The 14,473-nt window shown below is 43.5% G+C and overlaps 1 protein-coding gene across 1 annotated transcript in view; it reads left to right on the top strand.

Annotated features, from left to right (window-relative positions):
- Positions 1 to 336: 336 nt before the first annotated feature.
- The window catches only part of LOC144805541 (lysozyme g-like), a 219,560-nt gene continuing 205,423 nt past the window's right edge, over positions 337 to 14,473 (top strand). The window contains exon 1 of the mRNA XM_078672073.1: positions 337 to 379. Coding sequence (XP_078528199.1) covers positions 337 to 379 — 43 coding nt within the window. The remainder of the gene's footprint in view (positions 380 to 14,473) is intronic.

Raw genomic sequence — 14,473 nt, 5'->3', positions numbered from 1 at the left:
AGAGGTGTGGCGCCGCAGCCAGGGGGACTGGCGCTGGGGATAACGGTTCGATCCCAGGCTCCGGCGGCAGGGGTCTACCCAGCACCATGCGACTCTGGACAATAGCTCGCTTAATCTTCCCGGCGGCCCCCAGCGCCGAGATACCTCTTCCGGGGTGATTTGTGAGCTATACAAGTACTGGATTTACATTTACATTTTTTACCCCGCACCACCGGTATGTAAAATGCTGCCAGGCACACGCTCCCATTTATCTATGAATGTCTGCTTTTGTGCCTATTAATATTACTATTATTAATAACAATATTTTTTTTCCGGCAGCTGAAAATGACTAGCACGATGTGGGTTGTACTCGTCGGCCTATGTTTAGCTGTTTTCATTGGTAAGTGAAACTTCCATCAAAGTTCAGTAAACAGTGCACATCTGCAGGATTCACTTTTTCAGTCGGAGGATGATTCGGTACATTCTACTATTACTATGAGATTCAGTCTAAGATAAGTAATGCTGAAAAAAAGGTTAGAAAGAGTGCAGAAGGACAACTCACATCTTCCACAATGATCTAATTCAGCGATTCTTAACTGGTGGTCGCGGACCTGGGGGGTCTGATGCACCTACTCAATGATCGGTAAATGTTTAGAAAATAAAATTTTATTAAAAAATGAATATATATATATATATATATATATATATATATATATATATAGATTAAAAAAAAGTGAAAGTTGATAGTTTTAAAATACTATGTAAGGGAGATGACATTTGAAACTGGAAGTTAAAAATTAAGATCCAGATTTAAGTCTTTGCGTTGCCATTGTTTACTGCAAGGTGGCATATGGCAACGCAAGGGATTAAGTCAGATTTACGAAGCCAAAAACAACAATTGATGGCCAGAATGCAGAACAATGTCTTACATTCGCCCCAGTACAGAGATGTGGGCCTAAATCCAATGTTTTACTGCTACCCCAGCCATTCAAGTTTTGACCCAGGCATATTCACATCAGTCTTGACCCTGCGCCCAATGGACACAGCCAGCCCGAACTGTCAGACAAGATCCTCCCTGGACTGGAAACAAGCATTCCAGGACCCGTTTTGGGGTTTCATCACTCATCAGCCAAGATAGCTTGATTCCAGTGGCATGGAGAGCACAAGACCCACGTCTGGGCCTAACCAATCGGGGTGAGAAATGCAAAAACAACAGTGAATGGACAGAATGCAGAACAATGTCACACATTATCCCCAGTACAGAGATCTGGGCCTAAATCCATCATTTTTCTACTTCTCATGCCATTCTATTTTGAACCCAATCATATGCAAATCAGTCTTGACCCTGCAACCAATAAGAACAGTCCAGCTTTCACTGCCAGGCCAGGTCCTCCTAGACTGGAAACAAGCATCCTAGGGGTTTCACCCCTCATCAGCCAGGCATAGTTTAACTCCAGTGGCATGGAGAGAACGTGACCCAAATCTGGGCATTCAAGTCCCACTCGGGGTGACAAATACAAAAACAACAAATGATGAACAGAATGCAGACCAATGTCATACATTCACCTCAGTACAGAGATCTTGGCCTAAGTCCATCATTTGTTTGCACCCCATGCCATTCCAGTTTGAACCCAGCCATATGCAAATCAGTCTTAACCTGTGCCCAATGGGAACAGTCTGGCCAGTATTGCTAAGTAAACTGCACCTTCCTACACAAAAAACTCCTGTGAGGTATTTCCCTCTTTTTATGTGTGCTGCAGAATGCAACACACATGTTAAAAGGAAAAAATGAAGAGAAATTAACATAGATCTCCCTATTGCGCCTCATCTCGGGAGGCAGACAGATTTGACGCTTTCTCAAGTTTACATCCCTTTGTAAGTCTGGGACAGATGCGGTGTGGGAAAACCCACTGCAATGCGCATGAAGGCCTCCCGAGGACAAAGTATGAATGCCTGAATGAATGAATGAGAGATTTATAAAGCACAAACTCCCACCCAGGGGCGTCTTGGCACTATAAAGACGGGTAAAGCTACAAAAAAGGTAGTCCTTGCAGATACTCTAATATCTCCTAATCCTGACAAAAGAGACAGGTTTTTAAGGCCTTTCTAACGATAGATAGCGAGGGAGCAGCTTTGAGTTCCAAAGGTAGGCTATTCCTGATCAGAGCTGTAATCCTGAGTAAAGTAACGTAACTCAGTAATTTGAGCTGCGTCGCAATATTCCTGATTTATGAGGCCACTCAAAACCACGCAGGGTGGCTTTGCGCGGCTTCAGACGTCTTTACGAGAGCCCTGCCTCGTGCATTTACCCCTTTATGTGGTGAAAAAGTGACTCCGGGCTCTCATCAATAAGCCCCTAATTGAATCAATCTTAGAAGGCACATGCGTATAAAGGTAGAGGTCGGCATCTTGCCAAAAGGGAAGGAGTTTAATCCACCTTTCAGATATCAAGTATATATTGTATTTCAGTTTTCAGAAAGACATCTTTATACTAAAAACACAGAGGTCCTGATTCACAAAGGTAACTTACACTTTTGTGTTAGTTTACACTTTTGAGTAAGTTTACTACTTTTGGATATACATAAACTCTGAGTAAGGCAAAAAATGTAGTATGTCGAGGACTACATATGGATAGCCACTGGTCCTACAACACCCTCCAAGAGAAAATAATGAATGTAATGTTAAAATATTAAAATAAAACAAATACTTTCAAATAGTTTCAAGTATAAATAAATATAACTTAATGTGAAAAGAAATATATAAAAATAGTACATATATATTAGTTAATTGTAAAATATTTTAAAAAGCCATTCTGGATCTCAAATTGAATGTTAAAAAAATATTTTCTTCAAAAAATATTACATTATTTTTAATTATTTCAATACAGCACTTTTATTAATTATTAATGCACATTGGAGATTATTTTGTTCTTCAAGTGGGAATGCATTTTTCATTTAAACTTCAGAAAAAATATTGTAACGTAATATATTTCCATTAATTACATTTGTATTTCAAAATTAATTTAATAGTACTTTAACATTTTCTGTTCATTATTTAAAGCAAATATATCAAATTAATTTTCATGAATATTTCACATAAAAACATTTTAATATTTATTTTCAAGCCAAGTAAACTTTTTTTTTACCTATACTTTTTGTTAAATTTTCTTGGAACGAGTTATTAACCTGAGGTATTCTGATTAAAGACCCTTTAAGATAAAGCTGGATCTTTGCATTTTCATAAGAATTAATAATTAGATGCACATAGGGATCATTTCCTATTTACTCTATATCTGCTTTAATGAGAAGTGACAGTAACATGTTTTTCCAGAGTGGACCTGATAAACAAAGGTGTAACAGTTGAATTAGAGACAGATTCTAAACTGATCTTTATATTATTGGCCGCGACTGCGAGATACGACCCCAGGGATTTTTCACGATCTTATAGTAGGGCTGCCTTTAGGGTTCCAGGTTTGGTAGTAACTTGTAAGTGATAATGTTTGATATCCGATGACTTGCATTCCAACTCTTGCCTAGTAAGGCCAAACTCTAGCAGTAGCAGCGACTGACTTGTGTTTTTTGGTTGCCTGTGAATTCACCTGTAGGCATTACACTGTAGCTTGTCTAGTGTGAGTGACATGACATGGTCGACACATCAAAGCTCTGGTTCGTGCTGAAGCCCATGGTGCTGGATGGTTCACTGGTTACTTTTCTGCGCGATTTGCACCAGGGGCTTAAGACCCTGTAAGATTTGGTCCCAATTGGATGTGCACTGTGCACTATAAGCTGGCTAGGGTGCGCACCAGGTCTGCATTTTAGCACCAATGCTTTTATCTTATATATTAACCAGCTGGAGTCATTCTTAATGTAACAGTGTAAGTATATCCCTGAGGTGGATGATAACTATGTCCCGGCATTGCTATATGCAGATGATAAAGTTCTTATAGCGCACACAGCTAATGGCCTGCAGCATTTGCCAGGCCTGTTTACTTTATTTACGGATAGTCTGGTCCTGAAAACCAATTTCTCCAAATCATATACTATGGTCCTTGGCCGGGCCAAAACCATACCTAAAAGCTATTCAATCAAAAGACATTAAATTGTCAGGGTTGATTAATTCTGTTATCTGCACTTTTTACTGGATACTAAACTGAACTGGCAATTTCTGCTTAATGCTTAGGAACAGCCCTTTCATAGAGTATCATATTGTATTGAGGAGTTTTATAGGTGGCTCGACTGGCCCCATATTAGATCAAATATTGATCTTAAAAAAGCTAAATGGATTTGAGATTTGGCTGTGAGATCTGGGGATACAAGGAATGTGATCAAATTCAGGTGGTAGAAAATAAATTCTTGAGAAAGGTCCCAAGGTTGCCCCAAAGTGTGCCTATGGAGAATTATCTGAGCCCGTATGTTAATATTATGGCTGTCACTTTGGATCAAGAAGGAATCAGAATTTAATATAAGGATCTTAGGAGATTGCCCCGGCTTGGACCATGGACTTCGCATTCCTTGGCAAAACTATTTTAAATGCACCTTGAGCAACCTTGGTAATCCCGAGTTATTCTTTGATCCAAATACTATTTCGAAAGCAGATATTCTTTGGGGCAAGTAAATCTCAGGATAAATGGCCGATGAATGTGATGTCCAAACATTGCCTTGTGTCCTGTTCAATTATCAAATCCCGAAGCTTATTGAGCCATACGTGCTGCTTAACATGCCTGCTCAGCGCAGACACATCTTGGCATACCTTTTTCTGAACTTGTTTTCCCAGCTATTAGTGGGATGGCATACGTCTACTGAGCCTCTGCTTTGCACTTGTGACCTCACTGCTATCTATGATACCTTGCACATTGTCTTTATATGCCCTAAATTCTCTAGATGACGTTTTAAGTATATTCGCCCATTGTCTTTTGCAATGAATTTTGCACAAGTTAGGCCTGCCTTATTGTATCTTCAATTTTTAGACCCACCTACTGTTTGTTTTTATATCTCTTGGTTATAAGTGAGGGAGTTTCATTCATATGCATGAGATGATATGAGGAACCGTCTGCTTACCTGATTGGACTGTTCTTTGTTACATTTGCATCTCGGTTTTCACTACTTTTATGATTTGTTTAATTCAAATTGAATAAAGTGATTATTGATTGATTGACCATAGGAAACAGTAGATAATAGTTTGGCACGCACAATTCGAATATTTGCCACTGCTGATGGATTGTGAAACTCTTTTTTTAAATTGGCAGAAAGCATATATGGCAGATATGACTGCAGATGCTATTTTCTTTAGCTACTGTTGTTATGTACTTACAGTTATCAGATGATTTATATATATATTACATATATGCATATATATTACATTAAAAAAAATATACTTACTTGCAAAGTAAAAGACTTGTGATGAAAGGGTAACAAACCTTGCCATCAATATACAGAGTTACAATATCGTTCTAACAAATTCCCCCTGCTGTACATTTTAACGATGCAGCAAGTTTACAGAGGAGTTCTGTTACCATGGAGAGGAACAAGGCTGAATGGCAAATTCCTTTATAAGGTTATGGAAATCCGTGATGGCAAGGAGCAAGAAAGTGATCAGACCAGTCTACAAGGGCTGGGAACGGGCTCTCAATTAGGACTTTGCTGCATATGAGGAGGTATGGATGAATGAATGAATGAATGAAATAATTTATACAGCACGACAATACCCTGAAGTGTCTATGCGCTACCTGAAGCATATGTTTATGAAAATTAAAGGATGCAGTTATATTTAAAAAAGCCAAGTTTTTAAGATCTTCCTAAATTTTAGCAGGGCTGTGTCTCTCTTGAGAAAGTTTGGACGCGTGTTCCAGATTCGTGTAGTAGTGCAGGCGAAACTCTTTCCATCCCACTTGATCTTTTTTGTCCTGGGGCGATTTAATTCCCTTGTTCTGCTAATCTTAGAGTCCTGGCCGGGACATATGTTTTTAAAAAGCTTGTAAATTGAATAGGGTTTGTTTGATTCAAAGGTTTAAGTGCAATGCAAAGAGATTTAAATTGGATTTGTTTTGCTACAGTCAGCCCGTATAGCTGTGGAAGAGCACAGGTTACAGATTCAGATTTGGGGATGCCAGGAGAGCTCTGGCTGCAGTATTTTGGATGATCTGTAATTTTTGGATACTTCGTTTTGTCGCCCTGGTGAGTAGTGCATTGCAGTAATCCAGTCTTGACAGAATCAGGACTGAGATCACTGTTTTCTTAAGTTCTACTCAGATTGAGAGTAAGATTTCCTCAAGGTTTTTAGTATGAAGTGGCAGCTTGAAGTAGTGGAATGTATTTGAGCCTCGAAGGATGATTTATTAGTCATAATTACTCCTAGATTCTTCACTTTTGAAACAGGCATGTGCAGTGGTCCTAACTGGGTTGGTCACCAATGAGTGGTCCAGAATTGATGGTTATTACCGAAAAGTAGGACCTCTGTTTTAGACGAATTGAGTTTTAAGCAATTTTCTTAAATTCATGGTCCAATGTGGCTCATGCAGTCTTTTATTTTTTTTATTTTGTTATTTTTATGTATTCCTCGTATACCCTTTTTGGCGTTCTAGATGGAAAATCCCTACCTCTCCCCTCTGATCGAGATATACCGGTTCCGATGTTTGAGACCCATGAGGAGAGAGGCATAGAAAATAACCCTCTAGCAGTGACTGTTTTCTTAATCCACTCCATTTCACACTGCCTTGATGACCCCGTGTTACTTTGAAGGAAAAGAACCAACAGTGCCCAGGTGAAATCATTGGAATACCGTCATCTGTTCAGCCAAGCCACAAGGGCCGCCCAAACCTTACCATGGCTTGTATTATCACATGCTATGTCGGATTCACTTGTAAAACTGATATATTTCAGGCATTCTGTAAATGTGGGGTCATTAACATCTTTCCAAGCCCTACATATTTCTCGTCTAGCCAGGATGATGACATAAATAATAAATTTAGACGCCATGTCATTAAGATGATAGTCTGTATCTAACCCAAACAAGATAGTCCCCGGGGAGACCTCCAATTGTGTATGTAGTACATCGGCCAGGAATTCCTGTACTTTGGTCCAGTAGTATTTTATCATCGGACAATCTACAAAAATATGCAAGTCATCGGCAGTGGCGTAACGAAACTTGAGGGGGCCCCCCTGCAAAGTTCATGGAGGGGGCCCCCCGGCGGCCCAGCCCACCACCTACCACTTTGCCCTACCATGGGTGAAAATTGAGGACAGGAGGTCAAAATTCAGGACATAAATTCGGGACAAAAGGTACGTTTTACAGACACATCAGAGGACGTCATGCAATAGTATATAAGTAAGCCCATCCATATCCAAACATATTTAACCATTTGCAAACCTATCCATCATGTATCCTTCCATCTATCATTTCACTCATCCATCCCTCCATCCATCCACCATTTCACCCTATCCATCTGTACACTCATCCATCCACTCTTTCACCCATCCACCCATTCACTCATCCATCCAGCCATTTACCCTTTCACTTACTCATGCATCCACCCAGTTGATCATCTTTCCACCCATTCACCCTTTCAGTCATCCATCCATCCTCCCTTTCTCTCTCCATCAAACCTTACACTTAGCCATCCTTCCGTCCACCCATCCACCCATCTACTCATCCACTCATGAATCCATCCATTGACCCTATCACTTATCCATCTATCCTTTCACTCCTTCACTCATCTATCCATCCTTGTGTCCATCTACCCTCCCTTTCACTCACTCATCCATCCATCCATTCACCCTTTCACTTATCAATTAATCAATCTATCATTTCACTCATCCATCCACCCACCCACTTGCTGATCATCCACCCTTTCACTCATCCATCCATCATTTCACTCATCCATCCATCCACTCATCTACCCACCCGTTTACCCATCCATCTACCCTTCCACCAATACATCCATCTATTCTACCTTTTCTCTCATCCATCCTTCCACTCACCCATCCATCCTCTCTCATTATCCATCTATTCAACCTTTCATTCATCCATTCACCCATTCACTAATCCATCCAACCATCCACCCATCCCTTCACCTACTCACTTGCCCACCTTTTCATATTAATTATGAGCTGAGTCTTTGTCTGAAGAGTTGCAGAAGAGGTCCATCAAGGACTTTGCCGTAGTTCCTAAAGCAAGGGGTGGGGTATGTGGGGGAGGGTTCACCATGCCTCTGCACATAGGCAATCTGGAAAGTTGTCATGAGTCCTGCATGATGCACAGTGCCAGGCCATGAGGTGACAGTGACATGGTGTTGTTTCTGGGGCTTTAAGTGGGATGAAAAATATGGGGAGTCTCTCCAAAGTGTGCGTTCGATGTAATTACGGACGTGGTTAAAAACACCTAAGCTAAAAATCTGTGCTTAGTATAGTGTACCACCCATCTCCCCTGGGGCTCTGCAGGCAACACAGACACTGCCCACCTCCCCTGGGGCTCTGCAGGCAACACAGACACTGCCCACCTCCCCTGGGGCTCTGCAGGCAACACAGACACTGCCCACCTCCTCTGCACCCAGCACAGACACCTTATGAGGGCTGGGAATGGGTTGTTTAGCTGGGATAAGGGTAAGTTCTAAGTCTTGAGAGTGATAACTAAAGGAACCCCTTGCTTCGAAGGGTCTAGCCTGAGTTACGTGGCCCTGAAGGAAGCAGAAGTTGTTCCACAGTACCAAGAATTGCTTTGCTGCTTTGTGTTTAAGGGTTTGTTTGAAAGGCGCTGGATGAGCGCTTTTCTGACAACATGGTGCTAGGTGTCAGTGATGTACTGAGTGTGCGTAAATCTAGTTCATTGACAGTCGGCACTTCTGCATGAGACTACTAGTGGCATGACCCAAACTTAAAACAAGCATTTGCAATGCAAATGGTCTTCCATTTGCAAGAGTTTAAGCTAATAGCATTGTACATGACAATGACTTTTATTTATCTGTATTGATAATTAATACATAAATAAGTAAAGTAAAGTCCACATTTGTAAAGCGCACAATCACCCGTAAGGGTCTCTAGGCGCTGGGGGCCGTCGGGAAGATTAAGCGAGCTATTGCCCAGAGTCACATGGTGCTGGGCTACCCTGCCGCCGGAGCCGGGGATCGAACCGTGGTCCCCAGATTCCAGCGTCAGTCGCCCTGGCCGCGGCACCACACCTCTCCCTCTCATAAAAGGCATTGTCATTTGCAATGCCAATAGCTGAAACTCTTGTACATACAAGACCTATTTCATCTCAAAGAAGCTGCCACCATTGTCCGGGCTTCTTGGAAAGTGAAAGCATGCATGGCGCACTGAATGTTGCAGGAAATCATGTCGGGCTGCAGTAGGAGAAAAGTATTGAAGAAAATAGTGCTTGCAGACTAAATAAGACATACTGCGTAACAACAGAAGTAAAAGGGCCAGTCCTCGTGAGATGTTACACATTAAGACAAGGCAGTACTAAGGAGGGACTAACAAGCCTATTAATGAATCAGAAGCCAGCATTTACGAAGGACATTGACTAAAGCCAATGAAAAATGTGGGCGGAGCTTCAACTCCATACTCTACAGCATGCCCCACAGAGCAGCGCATGCGCTGCCCAGGCTCGACCCTAAAAAGCTACTATCTAACTGTGTGTGGGAGTGGTGGGGTGGTATTGGTTTCAGAATCCGCCTTTCCACTTCACTATCTTAGCTCACCTTCTTTCATTCCTTAGTAAAGGCAATTGGGAGGGACTGGACAGGGCTAAAAGACATTACGAGTTAGTGGCCCTGGAACGGAAACTAATGTATAATATGCATGTGGATTCCCGATTGTTGGCCCTCCTGCTCTGACAGTTTCAACCATCTATCAGCAGGTTAACAGTGTACCCACATGTGGCTGCACTGGGGGTGGAACTGCCCCTGGTAAAACTAGCACTTTTATTCATACACCCCTTAAATGTAAGTACCGGCACGCTGGACCACTTGGAACCTGCTGGGGTGGCACCTTCCAGGCAGATGAGAACAGTACTTAACTCATCCACCAAAGACCACATTTTTATATTGGCCTTTATAGGTGATGCAGCGCCAAATAGCACATTTCTAGGAGCTATGCTTGAGCTTTGTTGGGTCCCAACTCGGGTACCATATGGACTAGAGGTTAGCTGTGTGTTTTTTACTGTCACTTTAATAAAGAAATAGAGTAACATCTGACTGGAAATCGATGTTTATTGTGATAATCCTGCGTTACACTCACGAGCACTACCCTTCCCAGCTAAATGACCGAATCAGAGCTTTCAGGGGCGCTTCGTTACGGATTATGGTGTTTTGAAAATGCCCCTTCATCTTATCAATAACCCTCCCTCTCCCAACCCTTAGAGTCTTAACCACAGCTCCTGGTTTGCTTGAAGAATGACTAAAGATATGATAAAAGTTCCGGAACTGGTGCCCAGCCAAATCCTGCCTGGGCTACTAGTGGTAATCTAGCCCACCCTTGCATCCTCTGTGGTGCACACGGGCCTCGACACAACCACCCACCGGAAGCGAGGCCCTGACTTCAGACACAGTAGTGTAGCAAGGGTTTTACAAGCTATGGAGGAAGCAAGGAAAATTGCCAATGTGCAGTCCTGCCAAGTATCACGCACCAGGTGTGATGCTAACGCATTTCAGTGTGGTGCTCCGCATCACCACACTAAAATGCATTGTCACGCATTTCTGCAGATATTTCACCTGTCACTGTGAAGCGCTATGGAAGGCATTGTGTGTGGTAGTTGGCAGCGCCCTGCCTTGTGCCCTGTGAGCAATGCTCCCACAGGCTTGGGGGCTCCCAGTGGAGTTAAGGTGCTGCTTGCAGTCTCACCGTGCTACAATGTATCTTTATGTGATTATTCTGCGGCGCCATGCAGCTCTGATTCAGACACCCTGATTTAGGGCTGGGCCCAGTCAGGTTGTTTGATACAATTGGCAGGGGCGCTGCCTGGGACGTCACGTCCTACTAGAGCGACGCAGGAAGCTTGAGGGGAAGGTTTGCTCCTTGGGGCCTCACTGGTATGCGGGTGGCTGGCGCTGTCTTGTCTCAGAGCTGCTGTCTGTTGCTGCTCATACATAGCTGCCAAGGTTTCAGATTGCTATGTGTGACATTTTCATAAAATCAGTGTAAATATGAGTGACATTTCAACTACTATGAGTGACACTTTTTTGCATGCAAAATCAAGCAGTAAAGACGAGGGAAACATATATAAATATCAGAAATGCCACCCATTTGAGCAACAAGAAACTTTAAGAAAATCTTAAACCTGCTGCAAATCACCAGAAATCTAAGGGAACTAACCTAGTGCCCTGGCAAATGGATCGTAGCTTTGGGAATATGCAATGTATCATTGGTACAGTCAAATGCTTTCAACAGGTATATTTAACCCCTCATCAGTGTGACATTATTGTGGTAGCCCTAATTTAATAATACCTTGTGTCTGCTGCTATACAGTAGCCAAGTCAGTCTGTCCCCAGTCACAACGCTGGCGGTGTTGAGATCTCTATGCAGAACGGGTCATAGTGGCAATGCTCGGCGGGTCTGTCCTAAACACCACCTGCTCAGCCTCTCCGAGTCCCGGACTCAGGGCATGTGTTGAAGGAGAGTTCTAATGTTGCCAGGCGACAACAACAATTACTAGGGGCCTGGGCTGGGGCACAGGCTGAGGGTGACAGATATCCTGTGCTATACATAAGATACAATGCACTTTCAGGAAGGCCCAGAGTGCCTTTCAAGTTCAACAGCATATTATGTCTATTCAGCAGTATGTACAAGTAAAGTTATTATTATATACTTTAAATCTTTCAAACATACATATTTTAAAGTTGTTGCCACTTATTTATCGTGATTTGTACAACACTGTGTTTGGCTCAATGAGCAGAAGGGTTAGACACATAAAGCTTTTTTTACAAAGACATGCTTGCAAAACAGCAACATCTTGTGCAGGAAAGCAGCAAAAAAATGATATTGCGAAAACACGCTAGCATGCGAAGAAGTGAACCCCTCTCTGTATCTAATCCGAGATCTTGGGCTTGAGGATGTGATGAGGGCCCCCTGCAGCTCGGGGCCCCCTTGCAGCTCGGGCCCCCCCGCACTGCGGGGGCTGCGGGGGCCTGTGTTATGCCCCTGGTCATCGGCTGCCAGTTGTTTACACCTGGGACAGTAGTGTTCTAAGCCCGTGATCTTAACTAGTTTTTTCGGTGATATGTAGGCTCTATACATAGTAAAAAGATGTTTTCTCTTGAGAGGGGCTGATTTGACCACTGCCTGAAGCATAGTGAAGGAGTTCCCCCATTTGTCTATTATATTGTTAAAATTTAGACCCGTAGCACTACCCCACAATTTTTGGAGCTCAGGTTCCGTCACTCCCTCTGTGTCAATCATGGCCCAGTACCAGAAAGATACCTCCTTCTTCCAGCCACCCTTCCTCGATACTGAATCAAATTTTGGGTTAGAAGTATCAAAATTCCAAGATATAGTTGCCCACCACCCTGACAGTTGATAATATTTGAACTGGGTAAGAGTCCCGCCAGTCAAACTAGACAGGGACTCCCAATCCGTAAGCGGAACATGGCGGCTGGTTAACGCTCTGTTTCTGATGGGAGAGCCTCGTCAGTTTGTGTCTATTCGAGGCTGGATGCTAGCGTGAGAAATGGTGAGAGTGCCGATAAAATACTGCATCCTTAGCATAAACGGTTTTTTGATTCGTTTATTTTATTTTCTTCTTACCCCCTTACGGCTGGCTGCCTGGGCCTTGAGGACCCTGTAGGAGCCTGGGGAGAGGCGGAGAGGCTGCTGCGACGGAGCTGGAGGCGGGAGACGACGTGAGAGCGAGAAACGCCGGGGAAGCAGGCTCCAGGCTGCACACGCCGGGCGAGACTCTGGTGTTACATAAGGGCTGCGCTGCGAGAATCAATTGCCGCCTTTCCAAACGCGCTGGTGCCACAATTATACGATCAGTGACGGGTTCAGGGATTGAAGAGAAGGGTAGTACCCCTCTCTGAGCCATCGGTGCTGTTAGAACTGGGAATAACTGCCTAACACACTTGTTGCCAGTGGTGCGGAAGTTTGAGGTTCCCCTGCAGACAGGTGGCAAGGGGCTGGACATTGTGTTTGAGGGGAGCACAGTGCCTGAAGAATCTCTTGCTAAACAGAAACAGAAACAGAAGGGGCTACAAGGTGGAAAGGAGGCTGCGGAGGGTGGCAGGCACAGAGAAGGGGGGACTCTGAGGGCTACATCTGAGGGGTTAGTGCAGCCAGTCCTACCAGTAGTTAAGAGTAGATACCAGCTACGCTCTCAGTTAGATAGAGACCTTTTGCTGCCCCATACCGGCTGCACAGGAGGGGTGGTCCCTCTTACTCCACGACAGAAAAAGAAGGAGAGGTGAGAAACCTATAATTTGACCTCTCCTCAAGAAGTCGACTCTTTCTTTATTAATATGAAAGAAACACAGTGCTAGAATAATCTCCTTCCCTCTTCCTATTAGGGCAGACACACTGACAGTACCACCTCACTCCTAGTTGTCGACAAGAAATCAGGGCCCTCGGGGGGGGGGGGGGGGTCGTCCCGAGGAGAACCAGAGTGATAGTAGTCATAAGGCAATTAGGGGGACACTAATGTAAAAGGAATAATATATATATGTAAAGAAAAAAAATGCTTTTCTCACTTTTTGTTTAAGGATGGGCACAGGCTTCTTTTTAGTTTTTTTCGCACATAGAGGTATATTGGAGTTGGAACGGAGGGCTCCCAATTGGCGACAAAGATCGCCAGAGGACATGGGGGGGGTCCTCAAGGGAGGTGGGAGGGTGCGTAGGGGGCGGGGATTAGAAAAGGGAAAAAACATTCCTCATATTACCACAAAAACTAACAACGATACGGCACAACTTTCTAGTGGGAAAAGAATGGAAGCAGTTTTAAGTGTTCTCCAAGATATCCTCTCAGATGATCAGCATATTTAACAAAATAAAAAATGGTAAGCTGGAATGTAAATGGGTTAAGGGACAGCAGGAAACTTTCTAGGATCTGTGAATTCCTGAACAAATCTGGGGCCCATATTTGTCTGCTTGAGGAAACTCATTTAAAACCACAAGAGTGCAGGGCAGCATTTGGCAAGCTTAGGTGGGTCCAGGACCTTCTCTGCCCGAACCAGAGTGGAAACACTAGAGGAGTTGCTATTTTTATCCGCGCAAATACTGGGATTAAGGTAGAAAGGTTTGAGACTGACCATTCAGGCAGATGGCTGACTGCATCTCTAGTAGTCGATAGCTCACGGTTGGCATGTGCAGTCTATTATGGGCCTAATGCAGACTCTCCGGGGGTCTTGTTGAGCTTAAAAGCAAGCCTCCTGGCTCTGGCGACACCCATTATTATAGGGGGAGATTTCAACTTGATCCTTGATGCAACCCTGGATCGCACTTCCAGGGCCAAATTTACCCCCCTCGTAAATCACAAACTGAGCTTAAAAACATCATGAAAGACTTTAACCTCT

Source organism: Lissotriton helveticus (genome assembly GCF_964261635.1).
Source record: "Lissotriton helveticus chromosome 1_1 unlocalized genomic scaffold, aLisHel1.1 SUPER_1_unloc_14, whole genome shotgun sequence".
Taxonomy (NCBI): domain Eukaryota; kingdom Metazoa; phylum Chordata; class Amphibia; order Caudata; family Salamandridae; genus Lissotriton; species Lissotriton helveticus.
The sequence above is the reverse complement of the archived record's forward strand: the minus strand, read 5'-3'. Positions and strand labels throughout refer to the sequence as shown.